The sequence below is a fragment of the Canis lupus genome, chromosome 2 (assembly GCF_011100685.1).
Source record: "Canis lupus familiaris isolate Mischka breed German Shepherd chromosome 2, alternate assembly UU_Cfam_GSD_1.0, whole genome shotgun sequence".
Classification (NCBI taxonomy): domain Eukaryota; kingdom Metazoa; phylum Chordata; class Mammalia; order Carnivora; family Canidae; genus Canis; species Canis lupus.
Window position 1 is genome coordinate 84,122,573 of NC_049223.1, and position 25,729 is coordinate 84,148,301.

Consider the following 25,729-nt stretch of genomic DNA (forward strand, 5'->3'; position numbering starts at 1 on the left):
GTCTGGCCCCACCGCCACCGGCTGTGTGACCCAGCCCGTCCGTCTCAGGGCCTCGGCTTCCCCATCCGTACGACGGGAGCGCCAGCACGCACTCCGGGTGGTGGACGGGGCAGCAGAGGCGTGCCGGGCCCTGCCTGTCCTGGGGTGAAACGTGTCCCCCCAAGATGCACCGAAGTCCTAACCCTGGTGCCTGGGACCGGCCGCCTACTTGGAGATAGGGTCTCTGCAGGTGGCGTCTCTGGGGTGGGCCCTGATGCGACACCACCGTGTCCTTGGGAAGGGACGGTGGGCGCGTGACGACGGAGGCAGAGCCGGGACTGACGTGTCCGCGAGCCAGGAAACACCAAGGCCTCCCCGACCCGGGCAGCTGGGAGAAAGGCCTGGAACCGACTCCCGCAGAAGCTCCAGGAGCCACCCTGCCCACCCTGATTCTGAGCCTCCAGCCTCCACAACTGAGCGTCCGTCTGTTGTTTAAGCCCCGCCAGGCGGCTCCAGATCCCGAGGAGGACGTGGGGTACGGTAACCGGTGCCATGAATTGCTCGGGGTCTGGCTTCCGAGCCGCCGAGTCCAAAGGTGTGCTGCTCCCTCTACACGTACGGAGATCCCACCTGGTCCCAGGCGGCACCTCTCCTTGCAGACCCAGCCCCCCAGTTAGTATTTACAGACGACCAGGCGAGCTGGCCTGGAGGACACCCGTGACGTCCGTCCCACCCTCAGGGCTCCAAGGTTCCAGCCCAGCCTGTGTCCGGCCTCCTCATGCCCAGGGGGCAACGTCCACCCCATGGGGGGCACAGTACCTGGCACACCAGAGGTGCTCACAGGTGTCCGCCTTTCGCTCAGGCCATGATCCCAGGGTCCTGGGGTCGAGTCCCTGCTCCCAGGGAGCCTGCGTCCCCCCACGCCCGCCCCCTCTCTAATAAATACAATCTTTTTTAAAAAATGCCCGAGGTAATGAGCCAGACGAGCCCCTTAAGAAGGTGCATCTACTGAGCCGCACCGCCACCCCCTCCCCGAGGCCCCCAACCTTGCCTGGGCAGGCAGGGGCTCTGGGACCGGGGTCCCTGGGGGCACCCTGTACCCACCTCCATCTCCGTCCAGGCCCAGCCCCACCCCTCGTGCCAGGTCCCGGCCGAGCACCGGCGACCCCGTAGCTACTACAACGTGAAGAACGCGGTGGAGCCAGCGGTGCTTGCAGTGCTCGTGTTAGTGGCAGCGGCCGGCAGTGTCACTGCCACGGGAACCCCTGCGGCGCAGCCAGCAACCCCCGGGGCCGCCTCCCCCAAGCCCACCCCTGGAGTCGAGGGGGGAGACGGGGACTCGGGTCAGTAGGAAGCTGCGCCAGGCCCTGCAGACCCCGGGAGGAGCAGCCCCTGGTGGCTGGGGCTGGGGCAGGACATGCAGAGCCCCAGGCCGGGCCCTGCACTCGCACCCAGGACCGGGAGGCCTGGGAGGGACACAGGACCAGCCAGCGCTGGCGCCAGGGAGCAGGGGGCGGGGAGGCGGGGGGCTGCGAGACCCCCGCCCTCGGACCGCTGTGCTCTTCCTGCAAATTCCCCGAGGGAGGCACGGAGGCAGCCCAGCCACGCGTCAGTCCACCCGCCGCCCAGTGCCTCAGTGTTCACGTCTGTAGGACGGGGGCCCCGTGACGCCCCACGGGAGAGCTGCGGGCAGCGCTGAGGCACTACGAGGGTCGCCCCCGGGGCACCCTGCACGGAGGGCGCCGGCTCTCCCGCCGTCGGATGGGGTGGTGGCTGGCTTCCCACGGGCCCCGCACGGAGCGACGCGGCCTGCCCAGCCCGGGCCTGGGCCAGGACAGATGGAGCCGGGCCGGGACAGCCGCCTCGTCCCACACCCGCCGGACCAAAGGAGCGCCAGGCGGGGCCCGGCGCCGGGGCTATAGGGAGGCCCCGGCGGGCAGCGGGATCTTGTAGCCGCTCCGGAGCAGCGCGAGGCAGGCGGCCAGGCCCAGGGCCCCCGCCAGGAGCACGGCGCCCAGGGCCTTGAGGAAGGAAGTCCTGGTCCGGGTGAAGGAGCCGGGTGCCATGACGCCGAGCAGGGCCGTGCTGACCGTGAGCGTGTAGAGGATGGACACGCCTGTGTTGAGCGCCACGATCTTGCCGAACTTGGCAAACGGGGCGATGATGCAGAAGAAGAGCGGCACCGTGGCGATGACCGTGGTGAGGGCGCTGGACACGATGGCCACCCCCACGTGCCGCACGGCCTCCAGCGTCCGCCACTGGCGCTGCGAGTGGGCGTCCTGCGTGCGAGGTGAAGACAAGGCTGGGGCCGAGGCCCTGACGCGCCAGCAGGCCCTCCCTGCCTGGGGCCGGCGCGCTCCCGGACGCCCAGGTTTGCTGCCATAGACGGGGCCGTGATGGCAGCACGGTCCCCGTGACGTGGGGACCCCCAGGCTGCGGCCGGCGTGCGCAGCAGGTCCTCGTAAACGGCCCTGACTGGCGCGGATTTCCTTCTCTTGACCAAAAGCAGCTAAAAACAGAGCTGGTTTAAAGTATGTTCGTGAATGTTTTCGCGCCGATTAGGAAAAACACATACGAGACCCAGCGCTGGTGCTGGCACTGAGCGCCCAAGGTCCGGAGGGGCGGTGGGGCCCGGGGCAGGGCCGGGGGAGACTCGGACGCAGGGAAGCAGGGAGGCCGTGGCCATCGCCCGCACCCGCACGCCCACTAGAGACACAGGCGGGGAGGGAGGCGCCCACGGCCCACCGCGCTGCCCTGGGCACGGAGATGAGGCGTGAAGACCTCAGCCCGGGGCCGTCCCGCCGGCTCAGGGGCCCCTTCGCGGCACCGGGGACAGGGCGCGTGCTGGGCACGGCCGGCAGGGCGCTCACCTCGGCCTGGTGGGGGGGCAGGTTCTCTCCGGCCAGCAGGTAGCCCTCAACCAGATGGACGCAGTAGTCCACGGAGGAGCCGACGAGGATGGACAGGGAGATGGCCTCGACGGCGCCCATCTCCCAGCCGCTCCAGTACATGATGGTCACCACGAGGCAGACGATGCCTGCAGGGGCAGGGCAGGGACGGGCAGGCGGCTTGCACCCGGCCTCACCCACACAGTCCTGGAGGGCGGCGGGCGAGCCCAGAGGGCCCCGCGGAACGGGCGACACCTATGGTGGGGCCCCCGCCTCTGGTGACAGGAGGGACCAGGAGGGCCAGGCTCCAGGGGAGGGCAGGTGCAGCAGCAGGTCACTGGGCCAGGAGCGGCCACCCGGCGACACCCGGGTCTCTTCCGGGAGCACAGACTGGGGGGCAGGTCCTGTGAGCGTCTGTTACAGAGGGTCCTTCTGCGGGGGGGGGGGGGGCTGGGAAACCTTCACTGAGGATATGGACAGCCAAGGGTGGAGAGGAGCCTGCTGGCCTGCGGCCCCCGCCCCTCCTGGCCCCAAGCCTGATGCCTGCCCCCCGCCCCCCCACATACCCAGGATACTCAGGAGCACGGGCAGCAGGAGCAGCACGTGGGTGGTGAACACGGCCACCGCGGCCACACAGATGAGCAAGGACAGGGCCAGGCCGTACAGGGCGCTCTGCACCCCTGGAAGGCAAGGGCAGAGGAGCCTCAGCCGGGCTTCCACGGGTGGGCGGTCACAGCAGCTGGCCCGCTCCCTGGGCCGTACGAGGACCCACCCGCGGGCCTCCAGGGCAGGCCCTCGCCAGGAAGGCAGGCACGACGCGGGCCACCTCTCCACCCACCCTGCCAGCACCCGCTCCTCCAGGCCTGGGGACGCGGGGGAGCGGGGGGCTGGGCTGCCTCTTGCCTATGATCTCCATGAAGATCTGCTTCCAGTGCTCACACGTCTGGAAGCCTCGGCGCAGGGCCGAGCCCTCGGGGAACGTCTGCAGCTGCTGCTGGAGGAAGCTCTCCCAGCGCAGATAGTCCGAGTACGTCTGGAAGGAGGACTTGCCCTTGTACGTGGTCTGGGGGGCACACGAGCCGGTGAGAGGGGGCAGCGCCCACTCCCCCTGCCAGGTGACGGCTGGGCCCCCGGCCACCTCCCAGCAGCCCCCGGGAGCACGTGTGAGCCACACACGGGCAGCAGGTCCTGGCGCAACCACAGCGCCCGTCCCTTTCCAACAGGCCCAGCGGCCGCTCCCGGAGCCCCCAAGCGCTCGGCTCCCGCCCGGGCCCACACGGCGCCCCGCCCGCACGGCCAGCTCCCGGGTTCCAGCTCGCCCAGGAAGGCTTCCTGGAGCCCCAGATGTGCTGGGCTCCGCCGGGCTCGGGGCCTCCCTGGGAGCTGCGGCCTCCGCCCAGCGGCCGGCCGGTCTCCAGCCCCACGGGGGCCTTCGGGGGTGTGGGGGAGACCGGGACCTCCGCCACTCTAGGGCCTGCCCCGGGCGCTCACACGCCCACTTCTGGGCTCCCTAAGTGCGGCCCAGGCTCCAGGGCGTCCGTGGGCACGGGTGTGTGTGAGCGTCCGTGGGGTCGGCGTGGAAGGGACATCCCGCTGCGTGGATGCACCTGAAGGGCTCCGCCCTCCCTGAACCGCCCAGGGCTTCAGCCCTCCAGAGGACGGGGGTTGTGACACGGGAGGCGGCCACGCTGGGGGAAACGAGCCGGCAGGGACCCGGGGCGGCCCGTTCAGGAGCACCCAGTATCCGCATGGCGCAGGCCTGGGGCGGGCGGCGCGGGGCCAGCGGGCGACGTAAGTACACTCAGCACCACCGAGCTGCGCTTCAGAAACGTTAAGACGGTCAATTCTGTCACGCGGATTTTGCCCAATTAAAAAACCCGCCCGTTGGCCTGGGGCTCCCTAGAGGGGGACCCGGAGAGGCTCTGGGGGCCTCCTGACTCTGGCCTGGTGCGTCTGCGGTGGGAAGGAGAGCAGGGCTGGAGGCCAGAGACTGAGCTGGTTGTCACTCCCGCGTCTTTACGGGACGGCACAGCTGCTTCCCGGGGATCGCGGAGCCCCTTCCTCAGGGAGGAGCCTGAGGCCGGCGGGGAAGAGGGATTTGCCAGGGAGACGCGGAGCACACAGGATCAGAGCCCGACCGGGCCCGGGTCTCCGCACGCGGCGGCAGGTGCAGGCTCGGGACCACGGGGCCCGCAGACGCCCAGGTCAGGTGCGCTGGCCCTCGTGTGTGCATGCGGGTGTGCACGTGTGCGGGTGTGCACGGGGGCCTCCCCCCTTGGGCAGGGTCCAGGGAGCCTCGGCATGACAGAGGAAGTCGTGAGGTGCGTGCACGGCTGGTTCTGGCTCCCGAGCTTTCCTGGGGGAGGCCCAGCACCCGGACCCCCGAGGGGCAGAGGGGAGCGTCCGGGATTCCCAGCAGCGCAGCAGCGTCCCAGCCCGGAGGCCACAGAACAGACCCCAGGCTGGTGGGAACAGCCTCCGTGGAAGAAAGGGCAGCGCTGTGGTCAGCTGCCTGGTGTGACGCTTGACGCCGACACGCACAAGCTGTGACCTGCGGGGAGTCCCCCCACCTCTTGGCTGCAGTATCCGCCCCCCAAGAGCAACCCCTGTGATCTGGGCCAGGGGCTGGGCCTCGGGACACACGCGAGGCGAGCACTGGGCCCGGGGGCCACCGCGAGCTCACCGACTCAAAGGCCATGGAGATCCACTGCACCCGGCCCTCCTTGACGCCCACCGCGCCGTGGGACAGCTGCCCCGGGAGCAGGTTGGGCTCGGGCAGCTCCCTGCACTCGGGGTGCAGCATCTGCAGGAAGGAGGAGGTGCTGTAGCCTGCGGGGAGAGGGGCAGACAGGTCGGGCCCGGGACCCCGCAGAGCACGGCCCTGCCCGACCTCCCAGCCTGGACCGTGGCCTGCGGCGGCGCTGAGAGGAAACCTCCACAGTCGGTCACCATCGGGTGGACAAGGGCACCGGGCGTGACCGCGCCAGGTCACCTGTGCCAAGCCCTGCCCTGGCTCCTGCAGCTGTGCCCACACACCCGGCGCTCGTCCCCGCACACGTGCACCTCGGCACCAATTCGTGCTGATGCACAACACGGCTCCAGAGGCCTCACACGCCCTCACCCGGTGTGGACAGACCGGCAGACGCGCCCACAGGACCCAGGCCAGGCGTGCGTGCCCTCCCGCTGTGCGCCCTCGGAGCAGCACGGCCTCCCAGGCTGTCCTCCCTCGGACGCACCTGAGGGCAGGCACTGGGCCCCGCCTGGCTTCACCAGCTCCGAGTTCTCCGCGATGGCCTTGCACAGGCGACACAGGTGCCCCAGTTCTTTGAAGAGATCAAAGCCGCTGTCATAGATGACGCTGCCCTTTCCCGAGGAGACACAAGCGGGCGCAGGCGGCTCAGTGAGTCGGGAACGCGGTCCTGGGCCCACCCCCGGGAAGAACCCCAGAGCTCCCCGCCACCCCTGCCCGGGCCTGCTCTGTCCTGCTCCACCAGCACCTTCTGCTCCCATCGCCGCCCACCCGCCACGGGGCCCCTGGGCTCACCCATGCTTTGAGTCACACTCATTTTTTTATTTGTAAAGATTTATTTGAGAGAGAGAGTGAGCGAGCAGGGAGGAGTGGGGAGGGAGGGGGACAAGCAGGCCCCGCTGAGCGCGGAGCCCGACGTGGGGCTCGATCCCAGGGCCCTGGGACCATGGCCTGAGCTGAAATCAAGAGTCAGAGGCTCAACAGACTGACTCACCTCTCACCAGGGCTTCCTGCCGTCTCTTGGCTCTGCCCGGCCAAACCCCCAAGCTCCCTCACCTGCTGCGTCTGCTCCCGCCTTCCCACCCTCCTCTGAACACCTGGGGGCTCCCGGTCAGGACTGAGCACACGGATCTCCAACCACCCGGCTCCCGAGTTACCCTGGGTGTGAACCCCGTACACCCCGTACACCCAGCCAGACCGACTGCTCGGGGCAGGAGCTCTGACCGCACGGGCTCGGCCCCACCCCGAGCCCCACGGACCCAGCAGCTCCTCAGTTTCTCCGCCTCCAGATACTCAAGAGGCCAGCCCAGGGCACCGTGCAGCAACCCAATGCAGCGGGGGCTGTGGGCGCGGGGGGGGGGAGGGGGAGCGAGGGTGTGGGGGGGGGGGCAGTTTACACACTTGCATCTCCCTCGGCTCCGTTCCAGCCCCTCAACACAAGGGGCAACCGACTCAGGCCCAAAATGTACCCAGAGTCCTGGGTGATCCTGAGCTCAACCCCGAAGGCCGTCCCCAGGACCCGCGGTGGCCGCGTCTGGGCCTCGTGAGCTGTGCAAGGAGCCAGAGGGCATGTGGGGCGCTGGGCTGGTGGCCTCCCGGCGGCTGTGCCCCAGCCCCTTGGAGCTGCCCGACGTGGGCCCACGTACCGGGTCTCCGATGACATGGTTGTCCACCTGCCGCGTGCGGTTGATGCCGATGATGCCGAAGACCACGAAGACCATGGCCCCCGTGTCCACCAGCGGCCGCACGGCTGGCTTCCCGCAGCCCGTGTTCACGCAGGGGTTGAAGCCGAAGGTGGCCGAGAGGCGGGCCTTGGGCGCTGCGGGGGAGTCGCATCCGTGTGGGGCCGGGCCCGGCCTCCCAGGCCCCGCGGCAGCCTCCCTGCACGTACCTTTCTCACTGGGCACGTAGAAGAAGCCTTTGGTGGGGCCGTCGGGGCTGGAGCTGAGCAGGCAGCCGGGAGGGGCCGCGCACACGCGCCCGTGGAAGGGAGGCTTGTGGGACTGAGCGAAGTACACCTTCCTGCGGAGGCAAAGGGGCCTGGCTGAGGCGGGAAGGCACGCACGCCCCCCATGTGCCAGGGCGGGAGGGTGAGGGGGGCTGCACCGGGTGGGGGTTGGCGGGTCCCCGTGGTCTCACCACAACCGGGACGCACCACACAGCCTGCTCGACGGCCTCCCCGTGGCATGAAGGGTGGAGACCAGGAGCCTCCAGGCCGCCCCCAGGGGGTGCGAGTGTCCCCAGAGGGCCCCCGGCCGCCTCGCGTCCCCGCTCGGGAGCACGCCCGCCTGAACCTCAGCCGGGGCTGAGCCTCAAGGTTCCGTGGGAAGCAGGGGCTCTGTGGTTGGCTTGTTCGCCCCTGGACCTGATGTGGCCCCAGGTTCTTTCTAGAAGGTTCTAAGCTCGTGCGGGCAACCTGATCCCGGCTGCTGTGTGTGCACAGAGTGAGCCGAGCCCTGGGCTCCGGGAGCACAGGCAGGGGGACCCCCAGCCCCTGAGCCGAGGTACCCGGGCCGGGAGGGCCCAGCGAGTGAGCCGTTGCAGCCACCTCTCCCCACGTGGCTTCGGGGCTATGTGGGTGCCCGGCACCCCGAGGCCGCGCTCTGTCGGGGACCCGAGCCCCGCGTGTCAGCAGCGCAGGGCCCACGGCCACAGCGCCCCTCCTTGTGGAGCGGGGCCCGCGCCATCGTTTGCAAGGATGCTGTGGATGACCGGCTAGCCGCTGTCCCCCGCCAGCCGCCTGAGGGCCGGAGCCACATCTGTCCTGGTCACCCCCGTATCCCCGGCACCAGCAGGGCGCCCGCACACGTCGGCACCCCAGGTTTGTTCCAGGAACCATGGGATCGGCCTCAAGGGACACACGAATGCGGGGCCCTGGCCAGAACACGGGGCGCCCGGCTGCTCGGAGCCCGTCTTCCTGGGAGGAGCACCAGGAGCTGCGCATGCAGGTAAACACAGACGCGGCCGCTCCGGAGTCCTCGGTCCTGCGTCAGGGGCGAGGGCACGTTAGTCAAATACGCGCTGAATTAACCATGTACAGAGCGTGAGGACGGCGCCCGGAGAGGAGGTGCAGCGCGGCCGCAGCCCCTCGTCCGGCGAGTGCTCACTGAGACCTGGGGGCCGACCCTGCGCCGGGTGCTGGGGACACAGCGGGGGGACGGGCAGGTCCCCGCTGCGCCTGAGGAGACGCCTCATAACCCCGCGGCCGAGCGATTCCAGGCCGTGGGGGCCGGGAAGGGGTAAGGCCGCGGGGGGCCGCGTGCTTCTCCCCGGGACGGGGCTCGGGCAGGGACTGGCTCTCCCAGGGGGACGTCGTGCCCCCGGAGCCAGGGAAGAGCCTGGCAGGCAGGGCGCGGGGGGCGCAGGCCTGGGACGGGAGCTGCCGGGCTCGGACGAGCAGCGGAGCTGCGGGAGGCGGGCCCGGACCAGAACCGGCTGAAGGCGGGCGGGCGAGGACGTGCCCGGCCCGAGGTGCCCGAGGTGCCCGAGGTGCCCAAGGTGCCCGAGGTGCCCCGGTCCCGCGGGCCGGCGGAGGCCACTACCTGGTGTGCTGCTGCTCCTTGGCGGCCGCGTAGAAGCTGAAGTCGAACTTCCAGCCCCGCTTGGCGTCGCAGGCCAGGGTCGTCACCATCCACCTGCGGGAGGGGCTCGCCGGCTGGAGCAGCCCTACTGTAGACATACAAGCGGTCAGCTTCTTGGTGAAGTTACCCAAAGGCGCTCTATACACCTACGCAGTGGATCAACAGAGACAAGACAGTGACTCCGGGGCTCGGCCGCCCCGCAGGCCCCGCCCCTCCCAGCGGCCGGGGGCAGGGGCTCGGAGGCCTGGGTTCGAGTCCGCACACCGGGCAGATGCTCCTCCTGTCTGAGCCTCCGCTGAGCACGTCCTGGGCCGGGGCGGAGCGGGGCCCTGAGCCCGCAGCAGCCGGGGGGCCGCGGCCTGGGCCCGTGAAGGGCTGGGGCGAGAGGATCAGTGTGGGGGGGTAGACGTCTGCTGGGGCTTCCTGAGGGGCCGGCTCTGTGCACGTTGCAGGGGCAGCTTTCTAGGCCGGAACCGTGGGGCGGCCTCAGCCGTGTCATCACTCAAAGGGAAACGTGACCCCTCAACAAGCTAACTGTGCCCCTGGACGGCGCAACTTGTCAAAGAAATGGACGATTCCTGAGGGCGACACGGGAGGCCGGCCGGCCCTGGGAGGCTGTCCCCTGGGGGCTGGAGCACTTCCCGTGTCCCGTGTGCTTCGTCCCCCACAGGCCCCCCCGGCTGTACCCCGCCTCACAGAGGACGACAGGGAGGCTCAGAGAGGTGAAGGATCTGCCCAGACACAGATTACAAATGGCAGCAGGACTCGAACCCAGGTCTGGCTGCCTGGAAGCCCCTGCTGGCCCCTCTGCAGGGGCCACAGACCCGGCTGGGGGGTGGTCACGTGCCTCCAGCTGCTCCGTCCTCACAGACCCTGCCTCCCCACTCCACGTGGTCAGCCCCATGCCCGACCCGGCGGTGCCCGGCACGGCAGCCCCGCTCACCTGGAAGGAGGGCACCTCCCCGTCCCCGGGGGACACGATCTGCCACGGGGCGGGCAGGCTGGCGTTGAGGGAGAACCTGTACACGGCCGGGTGGCCTCTACTCTTCATCTTGGAGACATACACGGTGCCTGGGGAGTCTGGGAGACAAGTGGGGGGGCGCTGCACGGTCACCGGGCCGGCCTCCCCCGACCCAGCGCGGCCCCCCTCAGTTCCTCTTGCAGACAGAGCCTGCGGCGCTGACCGGGGGTGTGGGGTGGACGTGGGGACGCAGCGAGCTGGGGGGCTTGGCAGGGACGGGCCGCGTGGAGGTGAAGAGCTGCCGCAGGGCTAGGGCAGTGGTGCTGCCGCCCGAGAGGGAAGCAAGGTGAAGGGGGGGCTGGAGCTGCCAGCTGAAGGACGATGGCAGGCACAGAGGGCTGGTGGGGTGACCGGGACACGCACGACTCCCCACGGGGGCTAATTCCTGCATGTGCCCCAGCATCCCACCTCTGAGGGGGCCCTGGGCAGGGAGGAGCCGGCCCCGGGGGCTCGGGATGGGTCTGGCACACATGGCGGGATCCTGGGTGCCGGAGGCCTGGCTGGGACGGCGGCAGGAGGGGATGCCAGCGTTCGGAGCTGGGGGATAGTGGGCAGCGCCTCGAGTTCACCCCCCAACCCAACCCCTTCTCAGTGACCCCCAAGAACAGACTCTCGTTCTCACAGGGGAACCAGAGCATGAACAGACCGTGCTCTCCCCACGGGGCCCCGACACCCCGGCAGGGGGTGAGATCTCCCGAAGCCCCCCCCCCCCAGCCAGACCACACTCCCCACTAACCCTGTGGGGTGGCCTCAGTCCGGCTGGCCCAGGGGACCCCTGAGCCCCGCTTCTTCTTCTCCAGGGACGTGCGGATGTTGTTCTGCAGGCTGTGGGGCTTCTCCTGGAACAGACCTGCCCCCACATCCCGTTAGGGACAGTGGCAGGGGAGGGCAGAGATTGAGAGAGACGGCAACCCTAGGGACACGGGACATGGGTCCCTTGGCTTGGGGAGGGTGACAGGGGTCTGCGACACTGGATGCCACGGAAAACAATGCCAAATACTGAATTTGCAGGAATCTTAAGGCAGAAGGACCTGTCAGCTCCGTCCAGGGACACTCTGACACCTTCCCTCCTCGTCCCTGCCGTGCCCCAAGACCTCCTCCGGCAACCGGGCGACACCAAACCAACAGGGCGGCAGGAAGGCCGAACGGGAGGCTGCATCTCATGCACTGAGCTCCTGATAAACGCTCGGTGAGTGGAACGGTCAGAGACGGAACCTCAGCAGCCAGTGGAGACCACAGGACACTGTCCTCTTTTGCCTCAATCACTGGGGATGAATCTTCTGTTTTCTTTTGTTGTCATTTAATGAGAGAAGTTTTACACCTTCGGAGATGCAATCGTCACAATACTCCTAGAGGTATAACCCCGGTGACAGGAGAAAGCAGAGGTCGGGGAGGTCCTGTGCCCTACCCAGGGAGCGAGAGGCACAGCCTCATCTGGGTCCAGCCTTGGCCCTGAAAGCCCTTTTCACTACACCATCAGGTCCCTGAGAGCAAGAGCCCCGAGGGGCTGGGGCCGAACTTGGGGGGCGCCCTGGCTCTCCTCCAGACGCCTCCAGGAGCTTCGGCCCCAGCTGAGTCAGGGGAGTGGCTTTTCGACAGTGGGCCCTGAGGGGTGGCAGGTGGCCTCACAGCAGGGGTGATGATGGAGTTTGGGGCGTGTGCCCAGGGGGTGGGAGGGGAGCCGGGGCTGCGGCCGGGGCTGGCTCCGGTTCAGGAGGGGCCTTCGGGCTCCTCTCTGAGCTGTGGCCGATTATCACGCGTGGGCTAAGGCCCTTAGCGAGGGGAGGCCAGGATAACGTGAACGCCGCCCTAATTAAGCGGAGGCAATCACAGCGCCAGCGGACCTTCTCCTAAGAGCCTGAGCGCTGGCCCAGCAGCTCCTGCGGGTTCTCACTGACCTGGCCACGCGGAGTGACCTGGGGCCAACCTCCCGGGCCCCAGCCCAGGCCTCGGGCGCCCGTGTCCTGAGGGCCTGCACTAGACCACTCACCTCCTCGCTCATCCCCGACGCCCACTCCATCATCGGACCCTCCGGATTCCACCTCCTAGCACCTCCCGACTCCACTGCCTCCCACCTGGTCTCCCGCCCGCCCCCACACAGCGCCTGGAGACTCGGTCACGGCCCTTGTCCGCTCAGCACCCCCACTGGCTCCCCCTGGCAAACAGAGTAACACGCAGAGTGCTCACTCCAGCGCTCCCTTCCGGCCGGGTCCACCTGGCTGGCCTCAGCGCCTGCGACCAACTCTCAAACTTGGCCCCAGCCTTGTCCTCCTGTCCTCCTGGGTGCTTCCCTCTGCCTAGCCCTCTTCTCTTCTCTCTCAGCCTGGCTAGCTCCTTCCCTTTCCTTGAGTCTCAGCTTAGATGCAGCCTCCTCCAGGAAGCCTTCAGTGATGCTGAGCTCCCCAGGCTCCCCGTTCTTCTCTTACAACCCTGGCCCGCCCCTGGCAGGCAAATGCACTCCCCGAGCTCGGGAAGCCTGTCCTGCCCACTATGGTTTCCCAAGCACCCGGTAAATACCCGTTTCAGGAAATGGGAAAACACTGAGGCTCAGAGGCACAGGGATGTGCTGAGTTGCACAGTGACGGGGAGCCTGGACCTCGCATCTCTCACAGGCCCACGGTTTTTGAGGCCTGAACTCCAAAGGGAGCGGGAGCCCCAGGGGACCCCCCGACTGAACTCTCACCTGAACAGGTGATGCAGGATATGCCCTCCGCGCTCAGGTTGTACTTGAGATCCAGCAGCACCTGGATGTTGGTATCAGGCCGGAAGAGCAAGGGGGCCCGGCTGGCGGGGCGGAGCCGGCTGGCAAACACCAGGGACAGGATGAGGACGGAGACGAAGAGCCCTGCCAGGAGAGGATGCACACCAGGCGGGGCCGGGCCCGGTGGCATTCACGGCCCTGGATCAGAGATGCTCCCTTCACGGGGGGGCGGGGTCCCCAGGGAGCCGGCCCGCGGTGAAGCCTGTCAGGGACTGGCCATCCGGGTGGGGGTCAGGGCTGGCCGCTACCTGCGTCACGTGGGGGTCAGACTATAAGCTACGAGCTCACAGTCTTGGACGCTGAGCAGTTTACCAGGAGCCGGCACGTGCAGCTGATCCACGGCCTCAGACACCGCCGGCGATTACGGGAACAGCACTCAGTGTTTGCTGAGCCCCCGCTGCATGCCACGCGCCGCACCGAGCTCCGCGCCTGCACGGGCCTGCCCTCCCACCGCCCTAGTGCAGACGCTGCTCTTATCCCCAGTAGCGGGAAGGAGGCGAGGCTCCGACTGACGCAGCCACGGTAGCCCGGCCGGTACATGGGAGAACCAGGATTCCAACCTGGCCGAGCGGCTCTGACTCAGGGCGAAGGCGTTAAGTGCTCTGCTCCACCGCCCGGGTGGGGCCTGGGCACGGGAGGCTCCAGAAACAGCAGCTCTGCGGGCCCAGCTCCATTCCGCATGGGGGGTGAGGCCCAGGGAGCCGGGCGCCAACCAAGGGTCATTTGCAGGAGGGGGCTGAGCTCCCAGCGCCTCTGTGTCCCTTGGGGGGTCTGTCCCCCCACCTCGGGCGCTAGAGAAAAGCCCAGATCAGAGAGGAAGGAGGGTGGAGAGCCCACTTACCTACGATCACCCAGCGGCTCTTGACGGCGGACCACAGGGCCCAGTGGTGCAGCAGCTCCTGCAGCTGGGCGATGAGCTGGCCCCGGCTGCCCCGGTCGGGGGCTGGCTGGAGGCTCTCGGGGGGCACAGACACCAGGGACACGTCCCCCAGCTCCAGCGACACTGCCAGGGCAGAGCCGCGGCCCATCAGAGGCTGGCCCAGAGCCAGGGCAAGGTGCACCCCGGGCCCCGCCCTCTCTAGGACAGCCCAAGCGCTCGGTGGGGATCCCCGAGGCCCTCAGGACCCGCCTGTCCTCACACCACCTCGTCCAAAGTGACGCCCCGGCAGACGTGGGCCGGGTGTCACCAGGGCCCGCAGGGCAGGCCTGCACCAGGACTCACCGGGCTCCTCCTCGACGTTCAGCAAGGGGATGTCATCGTCCAGGTAGGGCAGGGGGCCCTGGGCAGGGCTGCCCCCGGCCCGCTGGGCAGTAGCGAACACATCCCCGGGGAAGTGCAGGGAGCTCTTGCGCCCACACTTGTGGTGGCAGCTGTGGGGAGAGTGGGGCGGAGGGGTGAGCCCCGAGGGCCCGGGCGTGCAGGGACGGTAGGGCAAGGCCCGGCCACCACCGGCTGAGACACCTCCTGGGGGCCTTCGCCACAGACTCCAGGAGCCTGCTGCCTCGTTTCCTGCACGTGCCATCTCCCCCCGGACCATGGGTGCCACTCCTCCGGGAGACAAGGGTGATGGCAGCCACGACCCAGGAAGAGGATCCCCTGTGTGGTGTGCCCTGCCCCCAGCCAGAGCCCCGGTCCTCCCGGCACCCAACCCCAGCCAGCCGCCCAGGCCTGACTTTGTGTGGCCACCCTCCTTCCCCGGCCCCCAAGACCCCAAGACCCCAACGCCTGGGCCTCCGGCAGCAACCGTGGGCGACACATTCAGCTCCGCACACAGCTCGCTGTGTCTGAAGAGGATTTCTCCACCAGGGCGAGAATACGAGACGCACCTGACGTGGCGGCTGCCCGGGGCCCGGTCACAGCACAGGGTTCAAATGTCCTCTTTGCTGCCTACTGAACGGGTGACCCTGAGAATGTCGCCCGCCCCGGCCCTTGTGTCATCATCGGTGAAATGGGCAAAGCAAGGGAACCCCGCTCCGAGGGCCCCGGGGACTAAGGCCGCAGACCGCGCTGCCCACTGCCAGGCACGGGGCAGGAACTCCCAGCTGGTAACCACCGGGCCGGGCGCTCTTCCCGCCCTCGTCCCCGCAGTAGGGGCCTGCACAGAGCTGGGCACACAGAAGGTGCTCAGTAAAGGGTCACCGAACTTTTCGACGCGCGGTGGTGATCTGGGTGGCCCCGGAGGGCCCGTTATGCAGGCTCCGTGAGCGGAGGGCGCGGCCACCGCGCACCTGGTCTGGCAGGCAGTCTCCAGCGGCGCCACGTAGAGGCTCCAGATGCCCAGGGCGGCCGGCATGGTGAAGAGCACGGCCAGCCAGCAGCAGGACACGATGAGGGACATGAACAGGCCAAAGTCGTGGACGGCCGGGATCTGGCAACGGAGAGGTGGAGGGGGTGTGGGTGGGGTGTGGCGCGGGCAGGCCCGGGGCGGGAGCCTGGGACTCTGCAGCCACAGGCACTCAGGACCCCAGACCGCTCGCAGGATGAGGGGGTAAGGAAGCCCAGGAGGACATGGGGAGCCCCAGCTCTGGGGCGGAGGCTCCGGTCCATACCCACGGCGGTGCCTGGCACGGGGCACGTGCGCTAACGGCCCTCACACAGTGAGGGTGTCCGAGGGAGGCAGCCCGTGAGGCCGTGCGTCAGGGAGGGTAGGGAGAGAAGGCCCACATGTGGCCCAGGGCCGGGGAGCAGCAGGCGTGCTCCAGGGTGTCCCAGGGACCCACGCGGGGATGTGGCGGCCAGAGGGAAGCTGTACCCCCGGCACACAGGCCTTCACCGTTGGTGGAAAACATTGACGATCAGTTCATTTCAGTCCCTGAATAATCCACACGCGAGGCGAGTGAGGCTGAGGTCCCGGGCCACACCCGGCCAGTCACAAAGTGGACCTAGCACCCAGCCCGGCCTGTTTTCTGCACGCAGTTCTCTAGCAAGGCCTGGATAATCCCAAAGCATCTAGGGGTTTCTAGACGGGATACCCGACCCAAGTCACTAAATGTTTCAAAGACTCAGGGATGCGGGGCCGGGGTCACTGCCTCTCGGGTTCTCCTGGCACCAAGGACCTGGCCCCAACTCAGATCCTTCTCCCGAGCCCACTCAGGGGCCTGATGGAGCATGGGGCTGGTGACAGGGATGACGACGCAGGGTGAAGCTGGCAGGTGGAAAGAGCCCCAGCCGGGGGTCAGGGGCCTAGGTCAGGCTCACCACTTACCGGCTGTGTCACTTTGCCTCTCTGGGCCTCAGTTTCTGTGTTAGGAAAACAGGGATGTGGTTGTACCTTTGTCCTATGTCTTGAAAACTAAACGTGGACGAGCTTTGGAAACTGCCACACACCCTTCCGGGCGGAGGTTGGATGCTATTAATGAGCATCAGTAATAAACACTATTTGTATCCTTGTGATTTTCACATTTGTCAAGCTCTGGGAATGGCAACCAGTAGCAAGAACGGAGTCTCGGGACATGGCAAGTGCCTTGAGGCAACGGCTGTACTGGCTGCAAGAGAAGGGGTGCGTGGGAGGAGCGGAGCCCGGGGCCCACGGGAGGAGGGGGAGGCTGGGCCGCGGACAAAGGCAGTCTCTCACCTGGGAGAAAACATTAGCTGCATAGGCGGCAGCTGTGGTCAGGGAGGTGAAGAAGGTGGCCTTGCCCGCCGTCTGGATGGTGTGGATCATCCGCAGCTGTGGGTCTTCCAGGTGGGTGGCCTGGCGGTAGGTGTTGATGAACACAAAGACGTCGTCCACACCTAAGGGTGGGAGCCCCAGGCCAGCAGGGGCAGGCTCAGGACCATTTTGCTGCCTCCACGATGGGCCCACACCAACCCTGAGCGGCCGCCTGACAGGTCAGGCTGGAGTTTTGAAAGACCCATCCGACTCTGGGCTCCACCCACCAAGAGTCCACACCCCACCATCCATGCTCCCCGGCCCTACCCTGTCCCCAGGACGAGGCCCCTTATTCCCAATCTTCGCCTCCTTCCCACCCTTCGCACCCTGCCACAGAGGCAACTCACCGATGCCCACTATCACAAAGGCAGCCACCCCATTGAGGATGCCCAGGTACTGGATACCAAAGACCACGTGGTACAGAAAGAGCGCCACCAGACAGCTGAGGCCAATGCTGGCGATCCCGAAGAAGGACAGGAACACTGGGCAGGGCGAGAGGCACACGGGGTAGAGTGGGAGGACCCAGAGCGGGGTCCTGCCTCACGCCTGCTGTCCCCACAGAGTGCCCTTCACCACCCTGGTATGCCCTGAACAGTTCTCATGCGCGGGGAGCAGGGGCCAGGCAGGAGGCCAGCGTGCCAGAGGAAGCCGTCGAGTGGGTGGTTCACGGGCCCTCAGCTTCGTAGTACAACTTGCCTTGGTTGCCAATAGGGACTTACTATATATTTAACATCCATCACCCCGTAGACTAGAGGCTCCCTGGGGGTAGGTAGTAAGTGTGTCTGCCATGTGCACCACTGGATCTCTGGTGCCTCGGAGCATCTGACACACAGTTGGTGCCCAATTTGTTACAGGGATGAATGAATGTCTTTTCCATTTTTGGAGGTATTACTAATCTGTCATTCACTTGGGCAACAGAGAGTGCCTACTGTATACACAGTAAGAAGTAACCAGGGTACATGGGAAGGTGAGATGTTAAAGTGAACTGAGGGACAAATGGGCAGCTGACCTGGGACTGTGAAACAGGCTACAGAATAATCCATAAAAGAGGCTCCGATACTCCAGACTCCCCAAAACAAAATTTTTGGCAAGGAAAAGATGGTCAAAGAGAAAAAGGTTAACTACATGAGGTCCCGGGAGCGGGGGCCTTTGGGTATGGCCCGAGCTGTGTCTGGACCTCAGTCCACCTGCCTGGGGTTGGAAGGTGACTTCTGAGCACCCCAACCTACCGGCGCTGACATAGCAGATTCAAGACGATTTCTGGCATTCTGGAGAAGGCAGGCTTTGGTGGGACAGAAGAGCGTGGGGAGGAAAAAAGGGGGCGGGCTCCTGCTGGGCCTTCTGAGGAGGCCTACCTGAGCAGGAGGTGAGGATGTAGACGAGGGCCGCGATGCAGCTGCTGCTGATGAAGGCCAGGAGCATGTCATTGTTGAAGGTTCTGCGTACCTCGTAATCAAAGAGGTCCGTCCCCCCGTACAGAACCTGGACTTTGCTGGGGGGTAGAGAGGAAAGACGTAAGTGTGTTGCGGACAGCTGTTGACACCTGGAGGACCACAATCCACCTCCACAGTGGCTCTTTACCTTGGTTCTACATTGAGTCACCTGGGGGCTTCCAAAAATCCTGATGTCCAGGCTGTACTCTAGACAAATTAAACCAGAATTTCTGTGGTGGGGCTGAGTCATCAGTGTTTAAAAATCTCCCAGGTGAGTCAAATGTATGGCCAAGGCTGAGACCCTGCTTGACACAGATAATAATCAATTATAGTCAAATCCTACATCATCTCTCAATTCTCAGTATTCTCTACAAAATCCTGAATTCAAGCCAGCTTCCAAACATGCAGTTTTACACGGATATTCAGTATGCAGGTCACATCAACTATTCTTAATAATAACAAAAACATTACTGGCTGGTCACATTGAGTTTTAAAATACAAACAGGAGTGACACCTGCTTCTGGCCAAGATAAAGTGATGGGGTGAAATCTAGATTTAGCCTCCTCATGAAACTAACAAAAAAAAGAGAAAATACATAAAATAAGACATGAGACAACATAGGATGATAATCCCCAAGAGATGAGAAGCAAAATGGGTCCTATGGTTATCCTGACTTACCCCCTTGAGAGTTGCTGGACCCCAGTGCAGCCTAATATATGGGTTATTGGGCTCCCCAACTTCCTCAAAGTTTTTTTTTTAATTTTTTATTTATTTATGATAGTCACAGAGAGAGAGAGAGAGAGAGGCAGAGACACAGGCAGAGGGAGAAGCAGGCTCCATGCACCGGGAGCCCGATGTGGGATTCGATCCCGGGTCTCCAGGATCGCGCCCTGGGCCAAAGGCAGGCGCCAAACCGCTGCGCCACCCAGGGATCCCCCAACTTCCTCAAAGTTGATGAAAACTATAAACCTGCTGATTCAAGAAGTCTGAGCAACTAACTCCAAGCACAAAAATAACCCATGAATGAAAGGATAATAATGTACATAATCAAATTGCTCAAAACCAGTGACCAAAAGAAAGGTTTTTTTTTAAAAAATATTTTATTTATTTGAGAGACAGAACACAAACAAGGTGAGGGGCAGAGGGAGAAGCAGGCTCCCCCCTGAGCAGGGAGCCCAATGACTCCAGGATCATGACCTGAGCCAAAGGCAGACACTTAGCTGACTGAGCCACCCAGGTGCCCCCAAAAGAAAGTCTTAAAAGCAGCCTGAGGAAAAAGATGCATCACACACAGAAGAACAAAATAAGGATGACTTCTCATCAGCAACAGTGTAAGTGAGCAGACAATGGAGCAATAATCACCTACTGGGACAACAGTTGACCCAGAATTCTATACCCAGCAAAACTATATTTTAAAAGCAAAGGCAAAATGAAGACTTTTTCAACTTCATGAAAACAGACGGAACTCATCTCCTGTACCTCTCCACTACAAGAGATGTTAAAGGATTCTCCCTCTGTCTCTCTCTCATGAATAAATAAATAAAATCATAAAAAAAAAAAAATAAGGGATGCCTGGGTGGCTCAGTAGTTGAGCATCTATCTGCCTTTGGCTCAGGGCGTGATCCCATATCCAGGAATCAAATCTCACATTGGGCTCCCCGCATGGAGTCTGCTTCTCCCTCTGTGTCTCTGCCTCTCCCTGTGTCTCTCATGAATAAATTTTAAAAATCTTAAAAAAAGAGAGAGATGTTAAAGGAAGTCCTTCGGGTACAAAGAGAAGGATAACAGATGGAAACATAAATCTATACAAAGGAAGAAAAAGGACTAGAAATAGCAAGGCATGAACAAATATATAAAACTTTCTTATTAAGTCTTATAAAATAAAAAGACTTATTTAAGTCTTTTTTATCAGATAATTGACCATTTAAGCAAAAATTAATAATAACATAGTCTGGTATTTACAGTATGTATGAAAATAAAACACATGATAACAATAACATAAAAGCCAGGAGGAAAAAAAGGTAGTATACCACTGTAAGGGTATCACAATATATATGAAGTGGTATAAAATAATCTGAAGGTTTGCTGTGATAATCTAAGGTTGCATACTGTGAGGCCTAAAGCAAGCACTAAAATAAATAAAAAATCATGGCTAAAAGGCTAAGAAAGGAAATAAAATATAATAATGAAAAATATTGAATTAGTCCAAAAAAAGGCAAAAGAGAGGAAAAGAGGAACAAAGCATGTATGACAAGTAGAATAAAATAAGACTTATGAAGTCTAACCGTATTAATAATTGCATTACCTAAAATGGTTTAAACACCCCAATTAAAAAACAGAGACAACCAGGCTAGCTTAAAAAAAAAACAAAAACACCCAAGACCTAGCTGCCTACAATAAGCATATTTTATTATTTTTGAAAATATTTATTTAAGGAATCCCTACACCCAATGTGGGGCTTAAACTCACGACCTTAAGATCAAGAGTCACATGCTCCTCTGAAACCCACCTTAAATATAGACATAAATAGGTTAAAACCAAAAGGATAGAAAAAGATGTTCCCTGCTAACTCAAATCAAAAGAAAGTGGGAATGGTTATGCTAATAACAAATGAAGTAAATTTCAGAGAATATTCCTAGGGATAAAGAAGACAATTTCAAAATGATAAAGGGTTCAAGTCATCCAGACAACACAATCAACCAATTTGACCTAATTGATATTTATTGAACACCCCACCCAACAATAGCAGAATATGTATTCTTCTAAAGGGTACAAGGGAACATTTAGCAAGACAGACCAAAATCTGGACCATAAAAGAAGACTCAATACATTTAAAATGACTGAAGCCATACAAAGTATGTTTTGTGACCACAAAAGAATTAACTTAAAAATCAGCCACAAAACGGTATCTGGAAAATTACCAAGTATTTGGAAACTAAATAACATACTTTTCAATAACACATGGGTCAAAAAAAGATATCAGAAGAGAAAATAGAAAGTATTTTGAGGGGTGGCTGGGTGGCTCAGTTGGTTAGGTGTCTGCCTTTGGCTCAGGTCATGATCCCAGAGTTCTGGGATCAAGTCCACATCTGGCTCCTTGCTCAGTGGGGAGACTGCTTCTTCCTCTACCTGCCACTCCACCTGTTTGTGCTGTCTCGGTGTCAAATAAATAAATAAAATCTTTTTTAAAAAAGAAAATATTTTGAATTGAATGAACATGAGCACGTGATATATGAAAATTTGTGGGATGTGCTAAAACAGAACTGAGATTTTTATAGCAATAAAAGCCTATATTGGAAAAGAAGAAAGAATGCAAATTAATGACCTCAGCTTCTACTTCAAAAAAGTAGAATGAGAGAAAATTACATGTAAAATAAGCAGACAAAAGGAAATAATGAAGAACAAAGAAAAAGTTACTGAAAAACAAAACCAAACCAATAGAAAAAAATCAAAGAAAACCTAAAGCTAGTTCTTTGAGTAAAACTGACAAAACCTCTAGCCAGACCGATCATGAAAAAGGAGAGAAAATAAACATGAATGAGGTGACATCACTACAGTTTCTACAGATATTTAGAAGATAATTAGAGGGCTCCTGAGTGGCTCAGTTGTTTAAACATCTGCTTTCAGCTCAGGTCATGATCCCAGAGTTCTGGGATCAAGTCCACATCTGGCTCCTTGCCAGGAGAGGGGAGACTGCTTCTCCCTCTCTCTCTGCCTGCCACTCCCCCTGCTTGTGCTCTCTGTCAAATAAATAAATAAAATCTTTTTAAAAAGATAGTAAAGGAATATTATGAACTACCTTATGCTAAGAAATCTGACAATTTAAATGAAATGGACAAATTTCGTGAAAGACTCAAAAATACCAAAACTCATGTGAGAGCAAATAGATAACTTCAATAACCCTATGTATAGTTTTTAATTGGATTTTTAAAAATTTGAAATAGCTCTGTGCGTGTGTATATTTTTTAAGTGTGCAAATAAATAGATTGGTGGAACAGAACAGAGAATCCAGAAATAAACTCACATATATATAGACAATAGATTTTTGTCCTAGGTGCAAAGGCAATCTTTGTTGAAGGGATAATCTTTTCAAGAGATGATGCTGGAACAATTAGATAGCTTTAAAAAAATATGTGGTATCTCCATACCCTGGATTACTCTCAACATCTAAAAATAATAAACTATTGATACATCAAACAATGTGGATACAACTCAAAGTAATTAGGCTGAAAGAGGTCAACCAAATGGGTGCATACCATATGATGCCAAGGATATAAAATTCTAGAAAACAAAAACCAGTATATGGTGATAGAAAACAGAAAGTGGTGCCTGGGGTGGGGGTGGAGAGACAAAAAGAGGCAGGTTGGGTACACAGGAAACTTTTGGGGGTGATGGATATGTTCACTATCTTGATTATGGTTAAGGTTTCATGCTGTATACGTGCGTCAAAATTAACGACACTGTAAACTTTACATATGTGCAGTTGGTTTATGTCAATTATGTCTCAATAAAGCTGTTTTAAAAACCAAATGGAACATTTAAAAGTCAAGTAGAAAAGATCTTTGGATTATCTACTTTGTTTAACTAAATACGTTAATTGATCATTCATTATATAACACTGAAAGTTCAAGCAACTGTTAATTAATTAATTAATTAATTAATTAATACTGTATTTATAGAATGTCTTAAAAATTCTAGCTCCTATCTTAGTTGCTGGCTATAAAAACACACAAGCCCACATTTTTACTCTCTGATGTAAAGGAATAGCTCATGGAAGATAAGTATTTCTGCCAAGAACTATAAAAAGTCAGATAAAATCCAGAAATTATCTATTTGATGACAGTAGAGAGTTCCTAAAGTAATGAGAAGTAGAGGAACTCCAGAAAGAGAACCCAGGAAAGGTAAGTTGCCCTTCCATAGCTGTTTTTCTCCTGGAGGCATCTGCTGATTCTGCACACAGACAGAAGGCTGCAACTCAAGACTAGGAGTCAGAGGAATTAGCAGTTTGGGGCAGAAACTTGTAGACCAGCAGAGTGTGTAGTCAGTTTCCCCTTGAGCACTTGTACTGAGTACTGGAAATACATGAAGCATTAGGCTAAAATCCTAAGCAGAAAGCCTCTGAAAAAGTGGCATGGAGTTTTTGTTTTTTTAGTTTTGAGAAACAAATATTAGAGTTTGTAACCTGTCAGGAGAAAGAGTTCTACAGAATACACTGGGATCCCAGTTGAAAATTCTAGAGAACCAAGGGCAAACACAAGGTAGATTGAGACTTTGCAGGATTGCAAGACAGCTCTGACTCAGTGAAATGGTCGGCTATCTAAGGTGAAGTCACGACTCTGTCTGCCTAGTGGAGGGAAGGATAAACTTTCTGTGCAGGAAATAACATAATCTGGACCTCTTTGTTTTTTATATACAATGTTCATCACTCAATAAAAGTTACCAGGCATACTCATAGGCAGGACCCCATGACCAAAAACCAAGGGAAAGAACAGACTACAGAAACAAATCCTCAGGTTATCCCTATATTGAAAGTCAGCTGATAAGAACTTTAAAATAATGATAATATGTTTAAAGACAGAAAGGATAATATGGATAAAATAAATAAAATGATGAATTTAGATCAGTAACAAAGAATCAAATGGAAATTTTCCACAGAAAAGCATAACATCAACATTAAAGTCTCAATAGATATTAATTGGTAGCTTAGATATAATAGAAGACTGAACTAGAACAGTGAACTGGAATATCTAAAACAGAAAGCAATGAAGTATGGAAAGTAACATATACCAGAACATAGAAAAGAAATTTTAATAGCCAAACTGTAGAAAGAGACTCAGTGTCCATCGAAAGATGAATGGATAAAGAAGCTGTGGTCTATGTATACGATGGAATATTCCTCAGCCATTAGAAATGACAAATACCCACCATTTGCTTAGACGTGGATGGAACTGGAGGGTATGATGCTGAGTGAAATAAGCCAATCAGAGAACGACAAACATTATATGGTCTCATTCATTTGGGAAATATAAAAAATAGTGAAAGGGAATAAAGGGAAAAGGAGAGAAAATGAGTGGGAAATATCAGAGAGGGAGACAGAACATGAGAGACTCCTCACTCTGGGAAATGAACAAGGGGTAGTGGAAGGGGAGGTGGGTGGGGGGATGGGGTGGCTGGGTGACGGGCACTGAGGGGGACACTTGACGGGATGAGCGCTGGGTGTTATGCTATATGTTGGCAAACTGAACTCCAATAAAAATAAATTTTAAAAAATATTGGAAAGAACACTGAAGACACATGGGACTCTGAAAAGATCTAACATTTGTGTAATTAGAATCCTAAAAAAGAATCCTAAAAGGTAGAAGCAATATTTGAATAGGGAATAGCCAGGAAACTCCTAAAACCGATGAAAGTTATCAATCTACAGATTCACAAAGTTCGATGCACCCAAAGCACAACAAACACAAAGAAAACACCACCAACATAAATCATCGTTTCACCAGTCTTGGTGAAATCAAAGTCAAAAAGAAATCTTAAATGCAGCCAGAGGGAAAAAAAAGACAAATTTTCAAAGGGGCAATGAAAATATTTACAGATGACTTTTCCACAAAAATGATGGAAGTCAGAACACAATGGATTAACAGCTTTAAAGCATTAAAAGAACTGCCCATTAATAATTTTATAACAGCAGAAATATGCTTCAGAAATGAAAATAAAATAAAGATGTTTTGTAAGCAAAGCAACACAATTTATCACCAGCAAACCTATGCTAAAAAAAAAATGCTAAAGAGAGTTCTTCAGATACAAGCAAAATGATTCCAGAGGGAAACATGAAGTTGTAGAAACTAATGAAGAGCAACCGGAAAAGTAAATATGTGAGTAAATATAAATGAGTACTGACTCAGTAAAATAATAATGTAATGTCTTACGGGGTTTAAATGTATATAGAATTAAAATGCATGCAACAAAATGCAAATGGCTGAAGGGATATAAACACAGTGAACATGTTCTAAGATTCTAGTATTGTCAGGGAAGTAGTAAAAGTGATCATTTGTATTATTCTGTAGTAAGTCAAGGTGATGTTGCCGTCTCTTGGGTAACCAATAACAGAGTAATAAAAAGATCTGATTATTCCACGAGAAGATACTAAAGTAAGCTCTATAGGGACTCGGCTTGTCACCACACCTATGAAGCTCTAGGGGGATGGGAAGGGGAAGAGAGGTTTTTCTACCCAGGAAGAGGGTTTTTTAAAAAGATTTTATTTATTTGCTCATGAGAGACACAGAAAGAGGCAGAGACACAGACAGAGGGAGAAGCTCCCTGTGAGGAGCCAGAGGTGGGACTCAATCCCGGTACCCCGGGATCACACCTTGAGCCAAAGGCGGACACTCAACCACTGAGCCACCCAGGTGTCCCCAGGCAAAGATTTTTGACTCAGCAGCTGAACATATCATGCAGAGGGAATTGTCGGTACCTGAAACCCTAAAGATCCTCCTGTAGCCAGCCCCTCCCAGCTTCCCAATCCAGCCAAGTACCTCTCTCAGGAACACCTCCATTTATTCATCCACCCATCCATCCATCCACTCACTCATTCCCAAGACAAATCCCTACTAAGGGCTTCCTGGCACTGTACTAGGGGCTAGGCCTACAGAAGTGAGCCAGGAACA

At 58.5% G+C, this 25,729-nt stretch overlaps 1 protein-coding gene across 1 annotated transcript in view; it reads right to left on the reverse strand.

Annotated features, from left to right (window-relative positions):
- Positions 1–970: 970 nt before the first annotated feature.
- The window catches only part of DISP3 (dispatched RND transporter family member 3), a 29,039-nt gene continuing 4,280 nt past the window's right edge, over positions 971–25,729 (reverse strand). Inside the window, exons 3-20 of the mRNA XM_038532028.1 lie at positions 17,988–18,124; positions 16,980–17,114; positions 16,555–16,715; positions 15,209–15,348; positions 14,202–14,350; positions 13,821–13,982; positions 12,902–13,063; positions 10,955–11,068; positions 10,141–10,277; positions 9,159–9,343; positions 7,508–7,638; positions 7,263–7,435; positions 6,104–6,230; positions 5,551–5,696; positions 3,771–3,930; positions 3,434–3,547; positions 2,850–3,016; positions 971–2,258 (exon numbers count right to left, since the gene is read on the reverse strand). Of these exons, the coding sequence (XP_038387956.1) occupies positions 1,896–2,258; positions 2,850–3,016; positions 3,434–3,547; positions 3,771–3,930; positions 5,551–5,696; positions 6,104–6,230; positions 7,263–7,435; positions 7,508–7,638; positions 9,159–9,343; positions 10,141–10,277; positions 10,955–11,068; positions 12,902–13,063; positions 13,821–13,982; positions 14,202–14,350; positions 15,209–15,348; positions 16,555–16,715; positions 16,980–17,114; positions 17,988–18,124 (2,863 nt within the window). The 3' untranslated portion in view covers positions 971–1,895. The remainder of the gene's footprint in view (positions 2,259–2,849; positions 3,017–3,433; positions 3,548–3,770; positions 3,931–5,550; positions 5,697–6,103; positions 6,231–7,262; positions 7,436–7,507; positions 7,639–9,158; positions 9,344–10,140; positions 10,278–10,954; positions 11,069–12,901; positions 13,064–13,820; positions 13,983–14,201; positions 14,351–15,208; positions 15,349–16,554; positions 16,716–16,979; positions 17,115–17,987; positions 18,125–25,729) is intronic.